Source organism: Thunnus maccoyii, chromosome 20 (assembly GCF_910596095.1).
Source record: "Thunnus maccoyii chromosome 20, fThuMac1.1, whole genome shotgun sequence".
NCBI classification, from domain to species: Eukaryota; Metazoa; Chordata; class Actinopteri; order Scombriformes; family Scombridae; genus Thunnus; species Thunnus maccoyii.
In genome coordinates this window covers 28,097,574-28,123,723 of record NC_056552.1, presented here as the reverse complement: position 1 = coordinate 28,123,723, position 26,150 = coordinate 28,097,574, and the positions used below count along the sequence as shown (strand labels likewise).

At 39.4% G+C, this 26,150-nt stretch overlaps 1 protein-coding gene across 4 annotated transcripts in view; it reads right to left on the bottom strand.

Annotated features, from left to right (window-relative positions):
* Positions 1-26,150, bottom strand: part of ccdc57 (coiled-coil domain containing 57) — a 141,046-nt gene that overhangs the window by 86,744 nt on the left and 28,152 nt on the right. For 3 of the 4 annotated variants that reach the window (XM_042396484.1, XM_042396486.1, XM_042396487.1), the window contains 2 exons: positions 18,799-18,961; positions 18,189-18,281 (listed from right to left, as the gene is read on the bottom strand). In XM_042396484.1, coding sequence (XP_042252418.1) covers positions 18,189-18,281; positions 18,799-18,961 — 256 coding nt within the window. The remainder of the gene's footprint in view (positions 1-18,188; positions 18,282-18,798; positions 18,962-26,150) is intronic. The other variant, XM_042396485.1, reaches the window with a different exon arrangement.

The window sequence follows — 26,150 nt, the reverse complement described above, 5'->3', positions numbered from 1 at the left end:
ACTTAAAGTTGTGTTAAATTGGAATCACTTCAGTCATACTCTGGAGTATGAAAAGCTCCAAGCTGGAAAGCTGGAGTATGTCTTGAAGAGCTGCACGGTTAGATTATTTTATCCCTATTCAAGTTAGCAGAAAGCTAACTGGAAGTTAGCTGCTTCAGCCAGTGGAAGTGTTTAGTGCCCATGCTGTTTTGGCCTCTGCCTAAACTACCTTAAATGTATAATGTTGGTGTGGTAATGAGTTAATTTATTTTGTGTCCATGAAGGTATCTGGGAGAATGTGGGTGTGGCAGCCAGCTGAATTCAGAGTACCTGTGCCTAATGTTCCCATAGGAATAAGAGGCCAGCTCCCAGCGTTCTCTGTCTCACCTTGACTCATCGTAGCCAGCAGCTGCAGGCTTTTGCTTTTCGTTTGACTTGAGTTTTGTTTTTACTCCACAACACCTTATACTTAATTGTTCACACATTTACACCTAATAACCTAATATTAATATAATAAATATCCTTAATTTACTGCCATCCGTGTCTGTTGCCACATCTGTTGTGGCCGAGGAGCCGGGTTATGACAATGCTCTGTCCATAAAGCATGTGCAGTATGCATTCATCTGGCCAGTGCGGGAATGTCAAAGCCGACACCAGATTAAAAACTCCGGGATACTGTGAAATACAGAGATTTATCTGTTGGCTTAATCAGCATTGTGTGTAATTATTTGGCAAGGGCTTGCAGGTAACAGACGTTAATCTATATGTAAAAGTTCCACACTGCAGGTTTAATATACTGAAAACTGTACTTACAGCATGCTTGAACACACTAAACATATATTTTTCCTGTATATTAGGTACTTTTCCCTACCAAAATAGTACACTAGTATTAAAATGTACGTACAGCATCAGGAGTATTGTTTTGCAAAAAGTATACTGACATCAAACTTATAGTACCAAATATTACATACAATATTATATATTATATTATGTATATATACAATATTACAATATTACAATAAATATATCCTGAAATGAAAAAGGGCATATCTTCTGAAAGCATTTTAGAATACTTTCATGCACTGAAAATAGTAAATAGATAAATAATAAAGGCACACTTTGTGTTAAATTGAAATCACTAAATTGAACTTAGTGTATTAGTATATCATAAATTACACATAAAGTATTAGTATAGTTATTGTGCACAATAAAAATACAGAGTTTACTTTTCATGTATAATGAAAAAACACAGACTTAAATATGCATGAACTGTTTCTCTGCTAACTTGAATTGGGATAACATTTATACTTATAATGCATTAACAGCACAATCAAATTATGTTGTACTAAAAACACTGTTTAAAATGAGTATATTATAAATTGTTCTTAAGTTGATTTTAAATATGTATTAAAATCATACAGAGTATACTATAGTTCTAAAAATGATCTAAAAGCATTTTTAAACAATTTTAACATCTAGACAAAGCACAGAAATCCACCAATTATTTATTTTAACAATACAGCCATTTAAGTGTTTTACAAATAACAAAAATGAAATAAAGTGTGTCTGGTGTGCACTCATGGTTAATGCACTTTAAGTGTGAAATTGAACATAGTACATCTATTAACAAAGTACTTAATGTATTAATGATATATAATTAGTACAATTAAAAATATACTGAAATACACTGCAGTGGGCCCCATCTTCATGCTGGCGCAGGTCGCATAATGCAATAGTGCACTTTATTTTCTAGTGACGCACAGATTTTATTTCCTCAATTGTGCTGGTTTGGTATCTTGGTGAGTCTACTGATGAGAATCCATCAGTGCACTGTAATGTTTGTGCCAAGAATGAGTGTGACTTGTGCAGTTTTATTATTATTATTTGGTTATGGGAAACCCAAATAAACTTCTCTGAAATCAGGCAAATCACTTTTTATGTGTTTTGCTCGTCTTTCCACTTTCCAGATACAGTTTTTCTGATCGCAAGACTGGATAAAGATTATTGAGTGATTCTTACCACCATGTGTCATCCACAACAACTAGCATCCTATACTGAAAGTGTTTAAAGGGGATGAAAGTAGCTTGTGATTGGCCATGATTGTAATAGCCTCTAACACGCCCACCTACAATGTATGATAATGTATTCTCTTAGATCCCACCAAGTATCCAAGTCCGCCACAGGTGCACCTGGCAAGCTTGGCCACGAAAATACCAAAAGTGTGCTGGGCATGCCCTGGCACACAGCACAGGGTGCACGTGACTGTGATCTGCGTCATGCCTCTGAGTTCACAAACTTATGGTCCTATAACCTGGGATGTTTTGAATATTGATATACCTATAGGTACAGTAGATTTAGAATTTTCTGTAACAGTGAGTCAGAAGGTCATTTTTGAAAGTTTACCAAATATTTTGCAGTGTACTTTGGTCCAAATATACTTACTACATTGACTGAAATGATTGAAGTATATCTCTGAAAAACCTTGCATTATCATGTTGAAAGACAATTTTAGAAGTTCAACAAATCCCATCCCAACTAAGCTGCTAAAGGAAGTCTTACCCTTAGTTAGCACTTTTTTACTAGATATGATCAATCTGTCTTTAGTAACAGGCTATGTACCACAGTCCTTTAAAGTAGCTGTAATTAAACCTCTTCTTAAGAACCCTCCTCTTGATTCAGGCATTTTAGCCAAATATAGACCTGTATCTAATCTTCCCTTACTCTCTAAGACCCGTGAGAAAGCAGTTGCTAAACAGTTATGCAACCTTCTACATAACAATAGTTTATTTGAGGATTTAGAGTGCATCATAGCACAGAGACAGCACTGGTGAAAGTTACAAATGATCTCCTACATGCATCAGACAAAGACTTCTCTCTGTACTTGTTAGATCTTAGTGCTGCATTTGATACCATTGACCATCACATTGTATTACAGAGTCTGGAACATTTAATTGGCATTAAAGGAGCTGCATTAAGCTGGTTTAAATCCTGTTTATCAGATCGATTTCAGTTTGTACACATTAATGATGAATCCTCCATGCAAGCAAAGGTTAGACAAGGAGTTCCACAAGGTTCTGAGCTTGGACCAATACTATTCCCCTTATATATGCTTCCTTTAGGTAATATTATTAGGAAACACTAGCATGCTTTAAGGACATTAAGACCCGGATGACCTGCAGTTTTCTGCTACTAAACTCAACGCATTATCTAACGATATAACTACTCTAGATGCCATTGCCCTGGCCTCCAGCTCAATCGGAAGGAATCTGGGAGTTGTCTTTGATCAGGATATGTCCTTTAACTCCTACATAAAAAATTTTTCAAGGATTGCCTTTTTTCACTTATGTAATATTGCAAAAATCAGGGACATCCTTTCTCAAAAAGATGCAGAGAAAATAGTCCACACATTTGTTACTTCTAGGCTGGATTATCGCAATTCCTTATTATCAAGCTGCCTTAACAAGTCTCTAAAGACTCTCCAGCTGGTCGAGAATGCTGCTGCACGTGTACTGACAAAAAGTAGAAAAAGAGATCATATTTCTCCCATTTTAGCTTCACTGCATTGGCTTCATGTAAATTCCAGAATAGAATTTAAAATCCTTCTCCTCACCTACAAAGCCCTTAATGGTCAGGCACCATTGTATCTTAAAGAGCTCATAGTGCCCTATTACTCCACTTGAACACTGTGCTCCAATAATGCAGGCTTACTTGTTGTTCCTACAGTCTCCAAAAGTAGAATGGGAGGCAGAGCCTTCAGCTGTCAGGCTTCTCTCCTGTGGAACCATCTTCCAGATTCGGTCCGGTGGGGCAGACACCCTCTCTATATTTAAAAGTAGGCTTAAAACTTTCCTTTTTTGATAAACCTTATAGTTAGGGCTGACCGGACTTAGCTTGGATCCTTAGTTATGCTGCTATAGGCCTAGACTGCCAGGGGACTTCCCATGATGCACTGAGCTCCTCTCTCCTCCTCCTCTCCATCTGTATGTTTTTTGTGCTTTCTCATCTCGCGGGAAACTCTGGGATCTGAGCTGTGGGCCTTCGCCACATGGTGCATGGATGGTGGCGTGGTCCTGTTGGTGTCCTGCCTTGAAATTTTCTCCGGCTATTGCTGCTATTATTATTACTAATCATATCTCTATTATTATTATTGTTGTTATTGTTATTATTGTTGTTATTATCCTTCTCTGTGTCCCTCTCCCCCTCCCTCTTTCTTTTTCTCTCGACCCAACCAGTCAAAGCAGATGGCCGCCCACCTAGAGCCTGGTTCTGCTTCAGGTTTCTTCTCGTTAAAAGGGAGTTTTTCCTTGCCGCTGTCGTCAAGTGCTTGCTCATGGGGGAATTGTTGGGTCTCTGTAAATTAAAGAGCACATTCTCCAAACTCCAGAACTATGTACATAAACTGCATTTAAATGACACCGCCACTGAAACTTGGGCACAAAAGGCGTGATGGCCAGACAGAGACCATGAACATGTTTTCCAAAGCTGAAGTCCACAAAGTGTGTTTGGATATTATCAATCAGGTTCTCTGGGAACTCAGCATGATTTTGAAGGTGACTTTTCCCTCTGGTTTGTTCCAAAAGTTGTGGAAAGTGTAGAATGCCCTCCTGTAAGTCAAGTTGCTGACAAGCATGCACTGCAGACATGAGATCAGAGACAAATGGTGTTCTTTCTGCTCTGAAGCTGTCAGAAATACAACAGCATTTTCTCTTTATTTTGTAGGAAATATAGGAAAAACACTCACACCTCTCAGGGATGTTTGCTCTCCCCCACTGCTCTTCTCCCTCTACACCAATGACTGCACCTCCGCAGACCAGTCTGTTCAACTCCTGAAATGTGTAACTGTGTTAGCTGTGAAATCCTTCGGGTTTCTGGGTTCTACAATCTCCGAGGACCTGAAATGGGAGTCTAACATCAACACAGTCATCAAAAAGGCCAAGTAGAGGATGTACTTCCGTATCAGCTCAGAAAGTACAACCTGCCTCAAAAGCTGCTGATCCAGTTTTACACTGTAGTCATCAAGTCTGTTCTCTGCACATCCATCACTGTTTGGTTTGGGTCAGCCATCAAACAGGACAGGAACAGACAGTCATGTCTGCAGAAAAGATTATTGGTGCTGACCTTCCCATCATCAAGGACCTGTACGCCTCCAGAGTCAGGAAATGGGCAGGGAAAATCACTGCAGACCCCTTACACCCTGGACATAACGTGTTCCAACTTCTCCCTTCTAGTAGGCGTTACAGAACACTACACCAAAACCACCAGACATAGGGACAGTTTCTTCTCCCTCGCCGTCACACTTATGGATAGTTAACTCAGGCACTGTGCAATAACCCTTAAACATTGCACCCACAAATTATACATATTTATTTTGGTTTAAAATACAAAATGTGCAATACATTTCATTCATTACAGTATATTCTAACAGGCTGTATATACTGTACATAACCGACTAGTATCAGTAAAGTAACATGTCACTTTTTTTCACCATTGAATATATATCTCAGCACTCTTCATTTCTTTGCACTATTTGTGTCCTGTTTACAGTTCATAGAAACAGTTTCACCTGTATACAGATGTTCCTTGTGTATCTTTCTCAAGCCAGAAAGCAATTAAACTTTACTGGAGGGATTAAGAAAACCAAGAATGCCTTTAACATATATGGCAGGGTTCTATTTTCTAAGGTTGGGAGCCTTTCTCGTTTTGTTTATCGTTCCCTTTCTCTCTTTATTAATGACCGCACAGATAATGAAATCAACAAAATATTCCTTGACTTAATTTTGAGAAATAAAACTGACAGACTTAAAAAGGCAGTGCCCTCTAACAGTGGGGCGAAGTTTTAAATTTAACTGATACTGTAAACATTTTTAAAATAAATTGGCTAAAAAGATGTCTGGCAAACCCAAATTTATTCATCCCCAACCATGCAAAACCAGCTGAGATAGCTGCTGCTAAGCTAACAATTACATTGGAAAGGATCACACATTGGCTTGATCAATCATGTCTGAGTCTGAATGTAAACAAGACAAAAGGGTATGTTTTTCTCTAAAACTATGGTACAACCTCCTAATGCTGACATTCTCATCAAAGGTGAAAGGATTGACATAGTCATTGATTTTAAATATCTTGGTGTGACACTGGATCCAAATTTGAACTTTAAAAAACATGTTAAAAAAACAGTTAAAACCATGAAGTACAACTTAGCAAATTTTAGACATATTGGAAACTGTCTCTCTTTGGACACAGCCGAGATATTTATGCATGCTATGACTCGTTCATTGCATCATATGTTGGGGGCAGGCTGGAGAAACAGCCATAAGACCTCTTGAGTCCTTATACAAACAAACTCTAAAAGCTCTGGACAAAAAGCCAATGCATTTCCATCACTGTACGTTACTGGAGAAATACAATTTACTGAGCTTTGACAATTTTAGATTATTCTCAAATTTGTGCTTAGTTTATCCAATTTTAAATGGTTTGGCCCTTCCTTCACCATGACTTTGTGTACACTCGTCCAGTAAATTGTATTAGATCCTCCAGAATATCCTCTATATAAGATTGTACCATACCATTTTGTCGCACTGCATTTGGGCAATCAGCTTTCTCTGTGAAAACTACAACTCAGTGGAATGCCCTAACTGATGATATGAAGAGCTGCAGTTCCATCATTACGTTCAAAACCAAATTAAAAAATCTTCTAAAAACTACTCAGCTCTGTAACCACTGACTCTAAATTTCATCTCATTGTCTTCTCATGAGCGCAAATAATCTTGCTTTTAATTTGACATGCTTACATTATTAATTTCTAGTTGACATTGGGGGTATATGTGATGTGCCATTGTGTGTAGCTTTGTATTTTGTATTATGTGTCCTGTGTGTTTTTTGCTTTGTACTGTTTGTTATAGTGCTGTTATATGTTTTAATTGTGACCTGCCTAAGGGACTGCAGATGAAAACTAGCTATAAACTCACTCTGGTACAGTACATCAATGGTAACATTTATGTTTAACAGTGTACATGGTCCCAGTAAATAAATAGATAAATAATTTAAAGAAATATCACCAACATTTTGTCTATTTTTGATGAACATGGTCTTATACTGTCCTATGAATTTTTCAGTGGTGTGGCCTGACTTTTCCACAAGGTGTGGCTATGACCCTAGGTAGCTCTGTGTAATTTGGCCGTGAGCATGTGCCGTACAATGGAATTGCAGGAGGGGCGGTGCTCCAACACCCTTAATGGACCACATGCCCCTCTGGCTTTTTATAACTACACACAACTTCCCAATTCCTTTTAAAGAATACATCTCCGTAATCAAAGCCATTCCTCCTGAATAAATTCATTTTATTAAGAGTCACTTATGTTTCAGTGGATGGAATATCCCAGATGCACCATCTGCATTGCTTTTAAGTGGCATCAACATATATGACAAGAAATGTAATAAAAATTTTCGTCAAATTATTAAAAGTACAAACAAAATCACCCTGAGAGGAAAATTTTATTGGAACTCACATTTGGAAGAAATAAACTGGGAAAGATCATAGCTTTTGCCTAATGAGTTTGGTATTCCTAATAAATTCAAAGAAGTTAATTTTAAAATTTTACATAAAATCTATCCAGTGAATTTTACAACCTCCAGATATGTGGATGTAGATAACTCTCGTACCTTTTGTGAACATGCTGATGAAACATCAACCCATTTATTCTTTCACTGTGAAATTAAAATGGAATTTTGATCTCATTTAAATTATCATGTTTTCGATATCACTAATATTACTCAGTGTTTTAATCTTAAAGATGTAATTTGTTACTGTGACAATATGAGTAACAAATCTCAAAGAAGTTTTTAGGTTCCCAACTCTCTTTCCCTTTTTTGATTGAGTTTAACTCAATGCTTAACTCTCTTGCTCTTACAAATAATAAAAAAGCAACAGGTTCTTAGGATATTACGGAAATATATTTGAACCACTTGAGGGCAAATTGCCCTTGTCTCATGTAAATGGTAAATGGACTGTACTTGTATAGCACCTTTCTAGTCTTCTAACCACTCAAAGTGCTTTTTTTACACTACAAGTCACATTCACCCATTCACACACACATTCATATGCTGAATGGGTAGAGGGGCTACCATGGAAAGTCCCAACCTGCCAATCAGAGGGAACTAACCATTCACACACATTCACACACTGATGGCACAGCCATCAGGAGCAATTTGGGGTTCGGTATCTTGCCCAAGGACACTTTGACACACAGACTGGCAGAGTCAGGAATCGAACGGTCAATCTTCCATTAGTGGATGACACACTCTACCTCCTGAGCCATAGCTGCCCCATGTCTTTCCTTTTTCAAAAATATATATTTTTTATTAATCTAATTATTATTAATTTTATTTATGTTTATTTATTTGAACTTATTTTAAGTATTTTTGTCTCTCATTGCAATGATTTATTTTGTTTTTATCCCTTATTTTATAAATATTTATATACAATTTCTTGTTGTCTTGTTATCAGCACTCCTGTATTGTGTTGTGTACGTGTATTGTGCCTGATGTACTATGTACTATTTTTTGTTGAATAAAGTTTTGTATTAAAAAAAACACTCATCATGACTCAAAAGCACAAAAAGCAAGGAAATTTTTGTTTGGTAAATTATTTCTGGCAATAAATCTTATACCGTTGGAAAGCCTGTTTATTTCCCTTTTAAATGGTGCCACATTTGTAAGGAACATGCATTTATGGGATTAGCATCAAGGCTGACTATGTGGGTTGCACCGATGTAAAATTTGCCAAATCTTCTCTGCCAATGCCAAACAGCTTATTTTGCTGTTGCTATTGACTCTTATTTTGAGCTTCTGGTACCCTTAGGTGCTGCCAGGAGGCCTGCCATGACTGCCCTTCACTGTCAGGCCCGTTTGCGCTGGTGTCGGCAACACGTGCACTGGAACCTGAACATGTGGAGGAATGTTATGTTCAGCGATGAGTCCAGATTCTGCCTACGGCAGTTGGATCATACGGTCAAAGTGTGGAGAAGACGCGAAGAACGCTATGCTGATTGTTGCACCGATAGAGTAACATCTTTTGGTGGAGGCAGTGTGATGGTGTGGGGCGGCATCTCCCTTACTGGAAAAACAAGGCTTCTCATCATTGGAGGCAATCTCAATGCAGAGAGATATTGTATTGAGATTCTGCAACCAGTGGCAATCCCATATCTCCACAGTCTGGGACCAAACTCTATCCTCCAAGATGACAACGCTCGCCCCCACACAGCGGGGTTTATCAGAGACTACCTCCAGAATTTGGGAGTGGAGAGGATGGAATGGCCTGCCAGCAGTCCTGACCTCAACCTCATTGAACACTTGTGGGATCAGCTTGGGCGTGCTGTTCATGCCAGAGTGACCAACACAACCACGTTGGCTGACTTGCAACAAATGCTGGTTGAAGAATGGGATGCCATCCCACAGCAACGTGTGACCAGGCTGGTGACCAGCATGAGGAAGATGTGCCAGGCTGTTGTGGCTGTGTATGGTTCTTCCACACGCTACCGAGTTGTTTATTACTCCACCCCGCTATGTGAAAGAACTTAAAACAAAATGGAGGGAAAAAACAATCAATATGGTCTCCGGCTTCTCTATGTCATATCTTTAGCAAGCTACCAGGACCAAAAAGAACAACGGGTGACCAGGCTGGTGACCAGCAATGAGGAGGAGGTGCCAGGCTGTTGTGGCTGTGTATGGTTCTTCCACATGCTACTGAGGCTCCTGTTTGTTAAATGAATAAATTTTAAATTGCCAATATGTCTTTTTCCTTCAAACTTCAATCATCCAATCCACCAAACACCAAACAAGAGTCAATGGAGGAATCAGCTGTTTGGCATTGGCAGAGAAGATTCTGCAAATTTTTCATGGGCACACACCACATACTCAGCTCTGCTGCTCATCCCACAAATGCCTGTTCCTTACAAATGTGGCACCATTAAAAAGGGAAATAAACGAGCTTTCCAAAGGTATAAAATTTATTGCCAAGAGGCATTGTTACAACAAAGAAATAATCTACCAAGCACAAATTTCCTTACTTTTTGTGCTATGTTTACTTAAATTTGCTGATGATACTACAGTGGTTGGGTTAGTAACAAGATCAAATGAATCAGCATGACTGGGGAGGTGATCTCGTGAGCTTGTGCGGTGATCATAACCTTCAGCTTAACATAGGAAAAACTAAAGAGATGATCATAGACTTCAGGAGTGGTGAAGGTGGGAAACCACCTCTTGAAACTGGTGGAAAACCAGTTGAAAAAGGTAAGGTGAAAGAATTTAAATTTCTTTGCACTATAATGCCTGCAAACCTTAAATGGGGAAGCAATGTTTACAAAATTATAAAGCTGGCTCATCAAAGATTATATAGTTTGCTGAGGCTCAAAACATTTCCTGTTTCAAGGAAAGCTATCGTCCAGTTTTACACATCTGTTGTATAAAGTGTGCTAAGCCGACTGACTTCTGGTTGGTTCCTTATTCACTTGAATGGGGATAAAATAATTTAATCATGCTGCTCTTTTAGACTTTCCAAATGTTACTGGACTGAATGGATCTGAATGGATCAAATTCTGATAGTAAAATGAGTCATTTCGTGGGGGTTGTGAGGCTCAGACACCTGTGTTCAGCTGCTCCTTTTCTAATGATGTACATTGGAAAAATGCTGTCTGGGCCAGTGTGCATCATGTCATGTACCCCTGAGTTGTAATTACATGGTTTGGCCACTGTATGATATTGGCTTCACAGTCCAGCACTGTTACTGGGGGCTTGTTCTGACCCAACAGCTCCTCTATTTGAGGAGATGCCACCTGGGAGGAGGTTCAGACAGCTCTGTTTTAAATCTGAGTGATTTAAAAGTAGTACATTCTGTGCAGCAACTCGACTTTTGAATGGTAAATCTCTGGCACTTTAAGGCTATTTGAGTCTTGAATGATAAACCTTTGGCACTTTAAAGGGTAACTACACACTCAAATTCTTCTAGCTCCCTCTCTCCCAGCATCTTTACAAAATGCAGTAGAAGACTGCATGGGACAACAATTGAAGGGGGCTTGGGTACATAGTGTATGACACAGGGGCGCCGACTGACTGCTCAGTAAAGCATGAATAGCCATGTAGAGCTGGTAGTTCAGCCATGAGGAGCTGTTGTCAGACTCTCCATGTCTGTGCTGGAAACAGTCTGCTGGACTTTTGACACTATATTTGTCACTGGGAGCACATTCATGGGTTTCTGTGTGGTACCTGTGTTGTAGCTGATCTAGCAGCTCTACTACGAGAGGCGCTCTGGTGTGGTTGTATGTCTGTGGGGGATTGTCAGTATGGGGTCATAGCCCTGCTGTTTATCATGGTTAATGTTACCGTCATCAGCCTTGAATATCTTGTTAATCTCTGGATATAGCACAGTCAGTTATCAACAGGCCCACATGTTGTGTTTATTGCCACAGAAAAGTAATGAATCTCTTGTTCATGTACGTTGGCATCTCTTTATCTCTAAATACGCTTCTTAACATTTGCAGAAGTTCTTTGTGAAAGGCACAAACTGAGGCTGTTTTATATTTATGATACTTTATGTATTTTACAATGTTCCTATATGTGTATGTTTTTTTTACTAGTAGTATGTTGTGTTGGATGTTGTCCTGTTGCACTATGAGCTCATCAAGACAAATTCACTTCAAATAACTAAATAAGTAAAATCTGCCCAGGATTATTGGGTCAAGGGTGACTCCTATCTTCTGATAACATATTATGAGTAAGAGGGCTACAACATGTGCTCCTCAATACTGGGATCATGGAAGCATGTTGTAAATAGTGCATGACTGGACAGTTGGATTTGTGCCAAAGCTGGCATTGCTCCTTGATAGAAGTGGCTGTATGAAGACTGTAGTCCTATAATATGAGCCTGAGCCTGAAAAGGACAGCAGAGTTATTGTACCGGTGGTTTTTCACAAACTAATGAGGCTATAGATTTTTATTGCTCTCTTGTGTCTGTTCTGTTCTTTGATTAATAAACTGATTTTAATTGTCTATTTCTGTTATTTCTATCAGTCACATATTGTGATGGCCTGATGATGCAGTAGTCTATAATCAGTATTGGAGCAGCAGTCAGCAGGTGGCAGGTGTTTTTCTTTTAAATTGCTACACATTTAATAGTTTATTTCTACACATTTGGCAGTTGAGATGCTGTGGATTATGAGAAATTGTTGGAAGTGATGGGAACCACGTTAGCCACTGAGATGACACAGCAGCTGGATTATTTGTCATCATATCCATGGAACAGATACTGCAACTTTTGTGCAGAGGTGACATTTTGGCGTGAGGATAGTGTAAGAGGAAAGATCATGAAATATAAAAAATGGAAAGAGCTTATCCCATTAATGTTAATGTTGTGGCAAACAGAATATGATATTTCTTGTGTTCCTCTGGAACTCACAGCCAGGGTTGTCATCAAAACCATTATGGAGAATATCCTAAACAAATTTCATAGCAATGTAGTTAGCAGTTGTCAAAGGTCCTTCCTCTGGACCAAGTAGACCAAACTGGACTAATGGCTTTATGGAAGGACAGGCAGACAGAACAGACATCACCATCCCTGGATGTGAGGCTAGTGGGGCAACATGTAATGGCGGAAAAATGTCCTTAATTCAACAACTGTCCAGCATAGTGCCAGTCTGTGCCAGTTGGACATGGTGTCCACTCCATTTAAATTCTGCACACAAGCTTATGTAACTTACAAATGTATGACATGGAAACCTGTAGACTCCAGCATATATGAAATTATTACATTGCATCATATCTAAATCTTGTCTGGAGGGGATCTTTAAATGTCTAGATGTAACTTTTTTCAGTGTTTGTGAATGAGTTGTATAGTGTTTGGATGATCTCAAACATTAAAGGAGTATTCCAGTGATTTAGTTTGTAGCTGTGCTAATGTGTTATTGACATTCAAAAGGACCAATCAGTCTTGTAGAATCTGAGAGGCTCACTACTATTTATGGACAAACAGTCAGTAGTCAAAGGTTTTAATTTCTGACTATATCCTTTTTCAGATATAGAAGATGGCATCAACATGGCGGTGCGCAGTGGTGCAGCAGCTTCTCTCGCTCCTGACAACAGTGTGATTGTAGATAGTGTAAATAGTGTTAATAACCCCTTCTTCAGTGTAAAAATACCTAAAACGTGCATGGCTATGTAGCTAAGCTGAGGAAATACAGCCCAACCAAACTTCTGTGTGTGAACAATATGCTCCCCCGCTGCCACCAAAGCTAAGAGCAGAACTCCGCAGGTTGTGGCTCCTGAGGACACAAGGCCCAGCAGCAGTGGACTGGCATATAGCAGGCTACAATGGCACAGAGGCAAGAGGAAGTGGCATGCATGTAAGCAGAAGAGGGGCAAGTGGGCCAGGCTGCTAGCCAAGCTAATTGTTAAAACGACCAAGCCGGCCATTCCATTTTCTGGCAAAGGTTCACTCACTGGATAATAGGATGGACTTGATCCAAATGAGAGTGTTCATTGGGAAATGAGGAACTGCTGTGTCTTTCTTCTGACTGAAACATGACTTAATGACAACTTGATGTTTCTATTCGACAGGACGCTGCTCTTCAGGGCGGATTGGAATTCCCTGTCGGGGAAACCCCGTGGTGGTGAACTTTGCATATACATCAATAAAGGTTGGTGCACAAACTGCTCTCTGATTAACAGTCACTGTTCCAAGGCAGTAGAGCCTTGAAACCCTGGCTGAACGCTGAGGTCTGCTCCAGAGGTGTTTTTTCTCAGAGGCCAAAGGAAGCCTGACTTCCCCATAAATAATACATTTAAAATAAAATTTACTATTGCAATGTATGTGTCTTTTACAGGTTTTTGCCAATACCTTGTTATCAAAATGTCATATTTTTCTTCTTTAGCTGGTGTAGCGAGCGAAACAGTACCCCTCTGCTGTGTGCATTACAATGTGTGGTTGAAGTCCTCTGCTCTGTCAGGTGGTCAGTGCATTGCTTCCTTTAGAGAAAAAAAGTTAGTTTTAGCCAATCACAGTGATGCCAGGCTTGATCAAGCTCAACACTGAATGGTCAATTCATAGTAAAAGAAACAAAACAGCTTTTGGAAATGTTTGATATGTTTTATTTACAGATTTTACACCTATTCATTGATCTTATTCTTTTTATTGTTTTTACTTCTGTGCATTTTATTGTTTTATTATTACTAGGGATGCACGATATTGGCACGTCATCGGTATTGGCCGATAAAAGCTCTAAAATGAAATATCGGCATCGGCCATTTCTTTTCATTTTCTCTTCATTGATTTGTTGCCTTCTCCTCCGCCGCCTGACTGTGTTTCCCTCCACGGACTGTTTCACCCTGACAGTCGAAGGAGCTGCTATGTTCGGCTGCACAGATAGGAAACACCTCGGCTGACAGAATGCACCACTCTGTTTGGGGGGAAATCTTCTTTTTGGTTTATAATGGCGGTTGGCAACCAGCATATTAGGTGCATTACCGCCACCTTCTGCTTCGGAGTGTGGACCAGAGATTAAATCCAACACACTGATCCTCTCTGTCTAATTAACTCAAAGAAAACTCTACTGCTCCATCCACTTGGCAAGTTCATTAAAGTTTTAACGCTGAGCTCCAGAACTCCAGTCTTCCTAAGTTCTTCCTTCATATATTGTCTTTCTTGATCATACTTAGCACAATCTATGCTTGCATGCATAATAGTCTCCTCAAGCTGGAAAAAAATATGTGCATATATCGGTATTGGTCAATATCGTGCATCCCTAATTATTACTATTATTATGCATCTTCTATTGTTCTTCTGTGGTTCTGCCTTTACCTCTGTGCTCCTCTTTGCCTTATTTTTATCTGCCTTGTTTGGTTTTATTTTCTTTTGTAAAGCACTTTGTACCATTGTTAAGAAAAGTGCTATATAAATAAAGTTTATCATTCTTATTCTATGTTCGTGTTGAGGCATGAGGCACACCACATCACCAGGTGAGCTGCCCCTGTGTGTGACCACAGCAGACGTGAGGAAGACGCTGCAGAGAGTCAACCCCAATAAGGCTGCAGGGCTGGACAATATCCCAGGCCAAGTTCTCAGGGACTGTGTAGACCAGATCTCTGAGGTACTAACAGACATTTTTAACACCTCACTTTCCCAGGCCATTGTCCCAACATGTCTGAAAACTGCTACCATAATCCTGCTACCAAAGAGCTTCACAGTGTCATTCCTGAATGACTATTGTCCAGTAGTCATGAAGTGTTTTGAACAGCTGGTCATGTCACATATGAAGAAAACTATCCTTATCACACTTAACCCCCACGTACGCATACAGACAACCTGGAGAGTGAGGACTCTTAAGCTGAATTCACACCAAATCAGGCGTTGCGGCAAAAATGCCAGTCCTCCTATTCATTTGAATGGGGGTAGGGCATTTAGACTGCAGGGGTGGGGGCCGCAGGAATGCCACAGTGGCCTGCAGCAAGAAAGTTGAACCAGAATCAACTTTTGGAGAAATGCAACCCAAAGTCACACTGTGGTGGCCAATCACTGCCGGCGATAAGACTGGTCAGAGCTGTACAACCTTGCCATGAGGGAGGACAATCATATCATCTGTCAATATATACTTTTACATGCACACTATCCCCTGTTATGTCTTACTCTAGTTTTAATCATATTCAGGGTAGATATGGAACATTAGAAACCTGGTTATTCACATTCCTATGTGACTAACATTAGGTTACTGATCATCTGTGCGGGAGTGTCTTGGACCCCTCCACATTAAACAGTGTCTGTCATTTCTGTATAGAGCTGAAGGTATTATCAATATGAGACTTTCACTTCTATCTGTCCTGACCACATTTTATGATCCAATATCTACCTTCATTAAGCTATAGAACTTACACTGCACACTTCTGGCCTGCATCAAAATTAATGAAGCCGTTTAGATTTCTTTTACAGCTGAATAGTTTTTAAGAAAATATTGTTTCCATATTTTGTATAGTGTCCTATATTTTCTATAATATCCTTAGAGAGTAGCTGTCATTGTGGATCTGTTACACTCTTCAACCTCAGTAATTAACGAAATACTTGTTAATTTTGTAATAATCTAGTTTTTAACCAACAGCAGCAGTTAACAGGTTCAGTTTACCTGCAAAATGTCACTGAAACAGCTGCAAAACAACGCTCTGTTCGAATTGTTCACTGCTGACATATAATGTAATTACTCGTTGTTTTTACATATTTTGTTGCTCACTTACATTGCAGTGGTTTCAGTGGGGCACATTTGACAGCTGTCATTCAGCAAATATATAGCTGACACCAATTTTTCAAAATGCTTAGATTAAACCTGATCTTGATCCTGTGGACTGACTTGGGACATCTTTACTTCATTTAAGTTTCAGGGTGCACACCATTGTTTATCATTATATGCCATCTTTGGTTAACCCCATTTACTGACTATTGCAGGACTTGAGTTGAAGACATACCTGTGCACAATAGCCTAATATCAGTATCCTGGTTGTGAGTTTTATCCACGTGGATCATATTATGATGGCTACACATTACATATAAACTTAGCACAAATAGTAAGGAAATTTGTGTTTGGTAGATTATTTCTTTGTTGTAACAAAGCTTCTTGGCAATAAATCTTATACCGTTGGAAAGCCTGTTTATTTCCCTTTTAAATGGTGCCACATTTGTAAGGAACATGCATTTGTGGGATGAGCAGCAGAGCTGAGTATGTGGGTTGCGCCCATGAAAAATATGCCAAATCTTCTCTGCCAATGCAAATAGCTTATTCTGCCATTGACTCTTGTTTGGTGTTTGGTGGATTGGATGATTGAAGTTTGAAGAAACAAGACATATTGGCAATTTAACAATTTATTCATTTAACAAACAGGAGCCTCTGTAGCGTGTGGAAGAACCATACACAGCCACAACAGCCTGGCACCTTCTCCTCATGCTGTTCACCAGCCTGGTCACCCGTTGTTCTTTTTGGTCCTGGTAGCTTGTTAAAGATATGACATAGAGAAGCCGGAGACCATATTGATTGTTTTTTTTCCTCCATTTTGTTTTAAGTTCTTTCACATAGCGGAGTGGAGTAATGAACAACTCCACGCCTCTGTTTACAAGGGGATCAAAGTGAGTGTAATTGGCTCTCACCTGGTTGTCGCATGCATTGCATCAGAGGAAATTTGTGTAAAGAGCCTTTCTAAACTTTCCCCTGTAGTGCAGCTGGGTGGCTTTTGAGTCCCTCTAGCACAGTGGGGGGCACAGGGCTGCAAAGCAATGAATAGCAGCTGCAGCAGTCCCAGCTTTTGAGTCCGCATGTGTGAACAACACATTACATTCTTCAGCAGTACCATGGCATGCTGAGCTTTGATCACAACAGCGCCGTACACCTTTAAGACCTTTAGCGATACTTTGCAGACTCACAACATTGTTGCAAGTCATGCAGGCTCCTTGAAAGACAGCCGTACCTGACGCCTCATAAATGCTTTCCACCATGACAGGGAGGTTTTTATTGTATTTCTACAGGAAAAACTTCTTGATTTCTTTATTTCTACAGGAAATGCAGTGGTATTAGTTACTGAGGATAGGTTGATAGACATATTAGCTGATATGCTCATGCTAACACTTACTGGGATACATTGTAGCTGGTCATTAACAACATGTAGGGTGAAATTGAAGGTGAAATGTGACACATGTAGTCCATTTTTTCAAATTTACAAGTAAACACTTTACAGCCTTGGCTTGCTAACTGGCTGTTTCCTGATTAAAACCAGATAAGCCAGTCTAATGATGTGACCACATCTGGTCACACCAATAGGGGATGTAGAGGAGTGATGCATAAAAGTCCAGAAACTGGACACAGTGAAGAACACACACCACACAAGTTCTGCTTATTCTGTGTGACTGGGATCCGTACAATATAAGGTCAGAGATCCTGTGCCTATGTGCAAACATACCCACAAACGCACTAGAAAACAGGAAAGAGCACGTCTGGCTGTCCGCATATCACATAATCTATCAAATCCTGTTTAATAAACTCAATGAATGTTGAAGATTAACAGAAGTGATTCAAAACTGATCAGGCCAGAAGCCTTGCCTGGTAGGTGAAGAGTTGATTGCTTTGCTTTGATTGAAAGGTTAGCAGTTTTTTGTGGTTCAGTTAGTTTAAACAGTGTATTCTCACCTCTATTGCTTGGTCTCTCTCCATTTTAACAGAACATAGTAAGACAGTCAAGTCCTGCAGCTCTTGTTCTTTTTCATTCAACTCTGCTTTAGCCTGACAGAGACCAACATAAAACTTCTATTAGTATCATTATTGCCTACATTATCAGACTGGGCCTTTCAAAACCGCATGGAGACAAAGGTTTTTCTATCTCTGCCTCTATCTTGACAAAGATTAAACAAGTGGCAGCATGAACTATATGAGTGGCAAGGCTACTGTTTGCTCACCATCAGACAGTTTCTATAAGCCTTCTACTCCTTGTTTGTGAAGCACTCTGCATCTGGAGCCACAAATCTGGAGTCACTGTAAGGTGTGAGTCTTATTGCAATTTGAGGAAAATTGTTCTGGTTCTGGTCAACAGGCATACCAGGCTGGTTATCCTGGTATCACGAGGTGTGCCAGATATAGTCATCTTGCCCTCAGTACTTATCTTTTTCAATACAAAGTAGCAGCAGTTCCAAAAATATATGTAAGCAGTTTGCATTCACATTCAAAAACCTACAGTCCACTGCTATGCAAGTGCACCAGTAAACCACACTGTGAAGAGTTGTGTAATGTATGGGAGGCTGACCTGGTCTCTAGCTTTAGTCATGTCTTGTATTAGCTGCTCATTGGCCAGGTAGTGTACGGACTTCAATTCCTCACAGCGTCTCTGCCACTCCAGCTCCACCTGGACTTGCAGTTGCTCTAAGGCCCTCTCTCTCTTCAAACCAGTGCTCAGCTGCTGCTTGTACCTGACAACACACACACAGACATTTTATAAATTATAGCAACTCAGGTCATAGGTCATATCTTCAAAACTACATAATCATCACAAATCTTTCCCCACTTTGTTTATTTACCATATCTTTTTATTACCCTCAGACCTTGTAATAAATTTTGAGATAAACCTTTAACAGAGAATAAGACTCGGAGGTTCTTCTTGGTACTAAATCAATGTGTTTTCACTTGTCACCTCCCCTCCATCTTTATTCTTAATTTCTCTATCTACCCTCCTCTCTCTCCACCTTTGTGCGAAGTCTTTGACACACAAGCACAAGCACAAGCACACACACACACACACACACACACACACACACACACACACACACACACACACACACACACACACACACACACAGGCACACGCACATACACACACACACGCACAGAACAGTTTCTCCAGTCAAATAATCACACCATCACAGCTGCTCTTAAAAGATTTGGCTGGCAATTTTCTATATTTTTCCAACTGTCAATAAATCTCAAGTGCAGAGCCAAGCCAACAATGAACTCATCCTACTTACAAGTATTGTGAGTGTATCCAAAGCCTGACATATCTTATTCCTCTGTGCCGCAGACCTCCATTGTTGTCCAAAAACGATTAAAGCTTGTCAAGTAGGAGCACCTTGGTAGCCGAATAGTTACTGCACATGCCACATACCTGCAAGATCCCTGGCTCTAGTCCAGCAAAGGACTTTTGTTGCATGTCATAGCCATGTCTCTCTCCCCATGTTTCCTGTCAGCCTCTTCACCAGTAACTGTCCAATAAAGGCAAAAAGTGCCCCAAAAAATATTTTCAAAAAACAATCCCCCCCCCCCATACACACACAATCTGGGTTTATGAAAGGATGGCTTGCCTCTAACAATATAAACTGACTCTTGCAAAACATAAAATCCCACCTTTCCTGGCCTTTTATTTATGGATGCTGAAAAGGCTTTTGACCATTGTGAAGGGCCTCATCTCTGGAGAGCATAGAAAGAATTTAAGTTAGGTGAAAAATGTATTAGTATGATTGAAGTAATATATGCTAATCCATCAGCCTGGATGTGTGTGGGAGGCTTCTCTGATTTGTTTAGTATTGGATGGGGGAAGGGGTCCTCTGTGACCTTTAATTTTTTACATTTCCATCAAACCTCTTGCACAAATGATCCGAAGCAATATCTCATATCTCCCTTATTACAATTGGCACTACCTTGCATTCATTCTCGGTATACACAGATGATACTTTAGTTTTTATTGCAGACGTGCAAAACTCCCTTCCTAATATTCTAAAGACACTAAGGAACTTTGGCTCAATATCAGGTCATAAGGTTAATTTGTCAAAGTCGGTAGTGAATTTAATTAATGCGGACATAAATAATCTATCTCTCCCCTCTGATATTGCTGTTAAGAATAGTGTCACTTATTTAGGAATCAAAATTAGCATCTCATTAGCGTCTATAGCTAAAACAAATTACTCTTCAGTTTTGAAAAAAATAGAAGAAGATATTAAAAGATGGAGAGCAGTAACTAAAATTAATATTTTACCCTGTATCAATTTTTTCATCTCAATGCTACCTCTACCAGCTCCAGCAGACTACTAGTCCAGACTGGACTTGTTATTGCGGAACTGTGTTTGAAATGGTAAACAGCCTAATGTTAAATGGTCAGCATTCCAACGCAAAAGGTAAGATGGAGGATGGGCCTGTCCTAACTTTAAGCTCTATCATTGGGCATTTGCACTAAGGAACCTCAGGTACTGGTTAGACAGTGAAAGAATCACTGCATGGAAAAATATTGAACATTTGAGTTAATCGCTCCAAGAAAACTAAAAGATTTTCTACATATAAGGATCTCTGCCAAAAAATGTGCCTTATATTATGGTCCAATAATATTGCACACACTACAAATATTTAGAGCTACAAAAAAAATCATAAAATGTAAAGGTGTTTGGTATAATTCATCTCTGTTATGCGATAACAATAATCTGTTATCAGGAGGGAAACCTTTCACTAATTAAAGTTGAAAGAATAAACATATTCTAAATTCAGTTCTCAGTTTTTGAGATTTGGTAACTAGTTATGGCATAGATAAGCATTGTCTCTTCTTTTGCTTCAGGGTGAGATCAGCTTGTAAAACCTATGTGGTTCCATGGGAGTCAGAATGAAAAGACCACCCTATATTAAGTTGGGGACAAGAAGCCCCAGTATTGTTTTATGTCAAAACTTAATTCCCATAAATAAATTCCAACATTTGCAACATGCCTTACATTTTGTCATACTTCAAGGAAAACAGTTCTGTTTATGATTTCACCTGTTGAATTCTTGATCTTTCAATTAAAAAAAAGAATGATTAAAAAAATACACGCCAATGAGCCACACTGTTTGCACTGGGTGACATGTTCCTTCGCCCCTGAAGAGAGTGATTACTGTAGCTTGTTTAGGAATAGCTCCAAAGAGTAATTGCAGCGACAAGATTGTAACTCTCAGGAGAGAGCTTCCTAGTATGGAAGACACCATTGCGCATTGGCTGAGACCAATAAATGTTAAATCCTCATTCCCTAACTGGAACTTTACTTTGGACACCAATACTAAGCAGACTTTCCTCAAGAACTATGTGGACCCTAAACAACTTAAACAAACAATGTAACAGCTAGCTGAATCAGTTTCTTTAAAGATATGATTCAACAACAGCAAGATAACTTTGAGTATTTTATCCAAATCATTATTTATGGGACCAATAAAAGACGAGATGGAATTCTTAAATACGTCGGGGAAGTGAAATGAAGCTTACAGTTCACTGTTGACAAGCTGCAGGAAAATGTATTAACTCATCACTTGGTAGTATGCGCACCCTCTGTTGGTGTGTCTTCACAATTTGTGTTGATGTTTGCCGCTCTAACATGTCTTGTTCTCTCCTCCCCAGATACTTATAAGCAGATAGAGAGCACCTGAGCTGGTTGAGGCTATATGCCTAAGAAGAAAAGATGGCACAGGGGAGGGGCAGACCAGCTCCTCACCAGCACAAAGCCCTTTCATTGTGATAAATCAAACAGAATCCAAAATAATCCCAATTTCAAAGAACAAAAATTCAAACTTCAATGCAGAGAACAGCAGACCTAATAGTCTTAAGCAAAATCATGAAAAGAATTATTATTATTTGATTCAAGACTGTGTAATGAAGAATCAACATGTTCATAGACCAGGCTACTTTACCAGTGCAGCTATTGTTCATATGACGGATAACTGATTCAAAGAACTTTATAACAGCAAATTAGTAATAGATTTATTTCTGGGTTTAAGTGCCTTTGACCTTAAATGTTATTTTTTAACTCTCTCTGATAAGAAGTTACCTATCCAGCAGCAGACAAAAAGTATATTACAATGGCTACTTTTCTGACTGTAGAAGTGTGGGGTTCTGCAAAGTATCTGCCTTGGTCCACTTTTTTCTGTTTTTGAAGAAATCTTTGATTGTTATATATGCAGATTTCTTGATGGTATATTACTCAGCTCATCATTGTGATGACTTGACCAGTGTATTGGTAGGTGAATGACTAGCTGTGCATGACTGGGTCAATAAAAACAATATGATTTCAAAAATCAAAAAAAAAATCAGTCAATGAAAATTGAAAACAGGAAAAGATCAGCTAATAGTCTTCAACTGCCTCTACAAGGATTCAAGTTGGATCAAGTTAACCAGATAAAATTATAAGAAGTTACACTTCACATCAGCATTGGTCACTGCGTATGACAATATTGTGAAGAAAGTGGTATAAGTCATTTCTAGCAGCAGGAAAGGTTCTATTTTTGTTGATTCATTAGCATTGTCACATCTTCAGTATTGTTCAGTCATATGGCCACGGTATTAAAAAGGATCTTGATAAATTAGCCCATAATAGGAGTGCTAGACTTATTATTCACCATTCATACCATACTAGTGTCATGGCTCTCAGTTGAAGGCATGACAATAAAAGCAAACTGGATTAAAGCTGCAAGCAGTGATGAATGGGCCCTCACACCTTGTGCGATTTGGAGGGAGCAGCAGCCGTAGTATCAATACTGAAGGACTTTTGACACAGCTCTGAATTGTCAGGATTATCAGACACTGTGAATGGATAAAATATTATTTCCTGTGTGCAGTATGGAGATGACTTATTAGAAATTGTGTATACATTTGATGAACTATGTGTCGTTTAGGCCTCACTTCCTGTTGCCCATGGACAATGCTACATAAGTGAAATAGTAATGCAGCAATGTGATGAATGAGAATGATGAGAGCAATGAACTCATCAAATTTCATGGACATCAAAGAAACTCAAGATTTTTATAACTTTTCATCAGAAAGGTCTTTAGATGACACTGGATAAATTTGAAGCTGGTAGGGTTGAAGCTCTAGGAGGAGTTTATTAAAATACAACCCCTGGAAATAGCAAAAACTGCGCCAAAATTGCACATTAGATTCAAAATGGCTGACTTCCTGGTCGACTTCGGGCATGGCTCCAAGAGGCTTTTTTGTGTGTCTGGACATGATACATATACCTACTAAATTTCATTCATCTATGTGAAATTTAAAGGTGGGGGCCTGTAATTGGAAATTTTCTATTGAGCCATTTTGGCATGTCCATGCCCATGATCCATAAAATATAAAATTTTTCACCACTTCTGATGAATGTGAAAAGTGTTATAATCTTTTGAGCATGTTTAGTCCCTCAAAAATGCGTTTCTTTCTGAAGAAAAAAAAATTAAATAAATAAATAATAATTCCTTCAGATACAATAGGGCCTTTGCACCGCTTGGTGCTTGGGCCATAAAAAAAAAAAAAAAATCCTTCAGATACATAGAGCCTTCGCACCGCTAGGTGCTCGGGCCCTAATAATAATTCCTTCAGATACAATATCTAATAATAATAATAATAATAATGATAATTAAAGCTGCAAGCAGTAATGATTGGGCTCTCGCATCTTCGCGCATGTCGGGGTGCGCCGCAGTCGAAGGGCTTTTATTGTGGGCATGGAGATATGTTCAGGACCGGGCTCTTATCAGATGTTGTACGTTTGAACAGGTTAAATGTCACTGCCTGTGTGCACTATGTGGTGCTAGACAACACCCAATAATTATACTTCATGTTACTTTATTTGAAGTGTAGACCACACCTTGCAAATTTCATGTGAACTGGATGATTTTTGTCACATAAGACTAAATTTCCCGTTGTCAGTAAGTGGTGCTACAGAGGAGGGTCATTAATGCAGCAACATATTTGGTAGAGGTCAACCGAAAGGCATATACATTTTTATGAATATTCGGACGTTGCACAAACCAGTTAAATATGACTTCCTATGTCCACTATGTGGCGCTAGAGAGCATCCACACTTATACGTTATGTCACTGTATATCGTGTAGACCACACCATGTAAATTCCGTGTTAATTGGATGATGAGCTTTTGAGATGACATTCATAATGGCCGACTTCCTGTTGGGTTTAAGCTATGGGTCCAAGAAACTATTTTGTGTGCCTTGGCATGATACATGTGTGTACTGATTTTCATACATGTAGGTTTAACGTGCAGCGGGGGCTGCCTTGTTGAAATATTGTAGGCAGCGCTATAGAGCCAGTTTGCATCACTGACAGAATATTGTCATGTAAATGTGTTCAAACATGTGAAGTTTGGTGCAGATTTGAGCGTTTACACTAAAGTTATAGCAATTTCCTCTGTCATGGCAAAACATCAAAACTCAACGCCACACCAAGCGCTTCAACGATAGCTAAATCTTTTAATAACTTTTGATCACAAACTAGTCTTGATGACACACACTGATTTTAAAGTCGTTATGATGAATTCTCTAGGAGGAGTCCTTTAAAATACAAGGCATGCAAAATCGCCAAAATTGACCACTAAATTCAAAATGGCCGACTTCCTGTTGGGTTTAAGCTGTGGGTCCAAGAGACTTTTTTATGCACCCTGGCATGATACGTGTGTACTGATTTTCGTACATGTAGGTTTAACGCGGCATGGGGGCCACCTATATAATATTACAGACTTTAAGACCTGTCGTGTGTGTGCAAAGTTTTGTGAGTTTTCAAGCATGTCTAGCCCCTTAAAAACAGCTTTGTATTTTGTGGTGAATGATGTGTTGCCATGGCATGGGATGATGAAACCTCAAAAGTTTCAGGAGTTATCATCAACAAGGTCTTCCACCTTGGCTGACCAAATTTTATTTATTTCTGGCTAACCTGCTAGGAGTAGTTAGCAAAAGAGTGGCGCTTAAGACTTCCTGTTGCCAGTAGGTGGCGCTATGACTATGACTCATTATGAGCCTGTACATGCCTTCAGACCGGGACCCTTATCAAGCATGGGAAATTTGGAAAAGATCTGATCATGCAGAGTCCAGGTATAACACTTTGTTCATGGCAAAACATCGAAATTCACCGCTCCACCACAGCAAAGGCGTCCAGTGAAAAATGGAATATGGAATATGGAATCAAGAGTTTGTTTGTGTGTCTGGACATGTTACATGTGCCTACCGAATTTCGTTCATCTACATGAAACTGAAAGGAGGGGCTTCAAATTTGAAGTTTTCTTCACCACTAATAATAATTCCTTGAATTACAATAGGGCCTTCACACCGTCAGTGCTTGGGCCCTAATAATAATCTTTACAAAAACGTTGGGCCCCTGGCACTTTCGTGCTTGGCCTTAATAATAATTAAAGCTGCATGCTGCAATGATCGGGCCCTCGGTGCTTTGCTCACGTTGGGGTGTGTCGCAGTTGAACCGCTGTTATTGCAAAGCAACACGATGCAGCAATACATTCACCGGAGGGCACCTGACATGGATATACATTTTCATGAATACTGGACATTGCATGTAGAGGATAACTATCACTTCTTGTGTCAACTATGTGGCGCTAGAGAACACCCACTAATTATACGTCATGTTGCTGTATATCATGTGGACACCACACTGTGTAATTTTCATGTAAATCGGATGGAGTTTGTCACGTAAGGCTCACTTCCTGTTGTCAGTAGATGGTGCTATGACTGAATAAATATGAGCATGTAAATGGTTTCAGGCCTGGACTCTTATCAAACATGAGAAATCTGGGGCAGATTGGACAATGTAAAGTGGAGTTACAACAACTTCCTGTTTAATGCCCCAATAATGTCATGGGCAAAACTCACCGG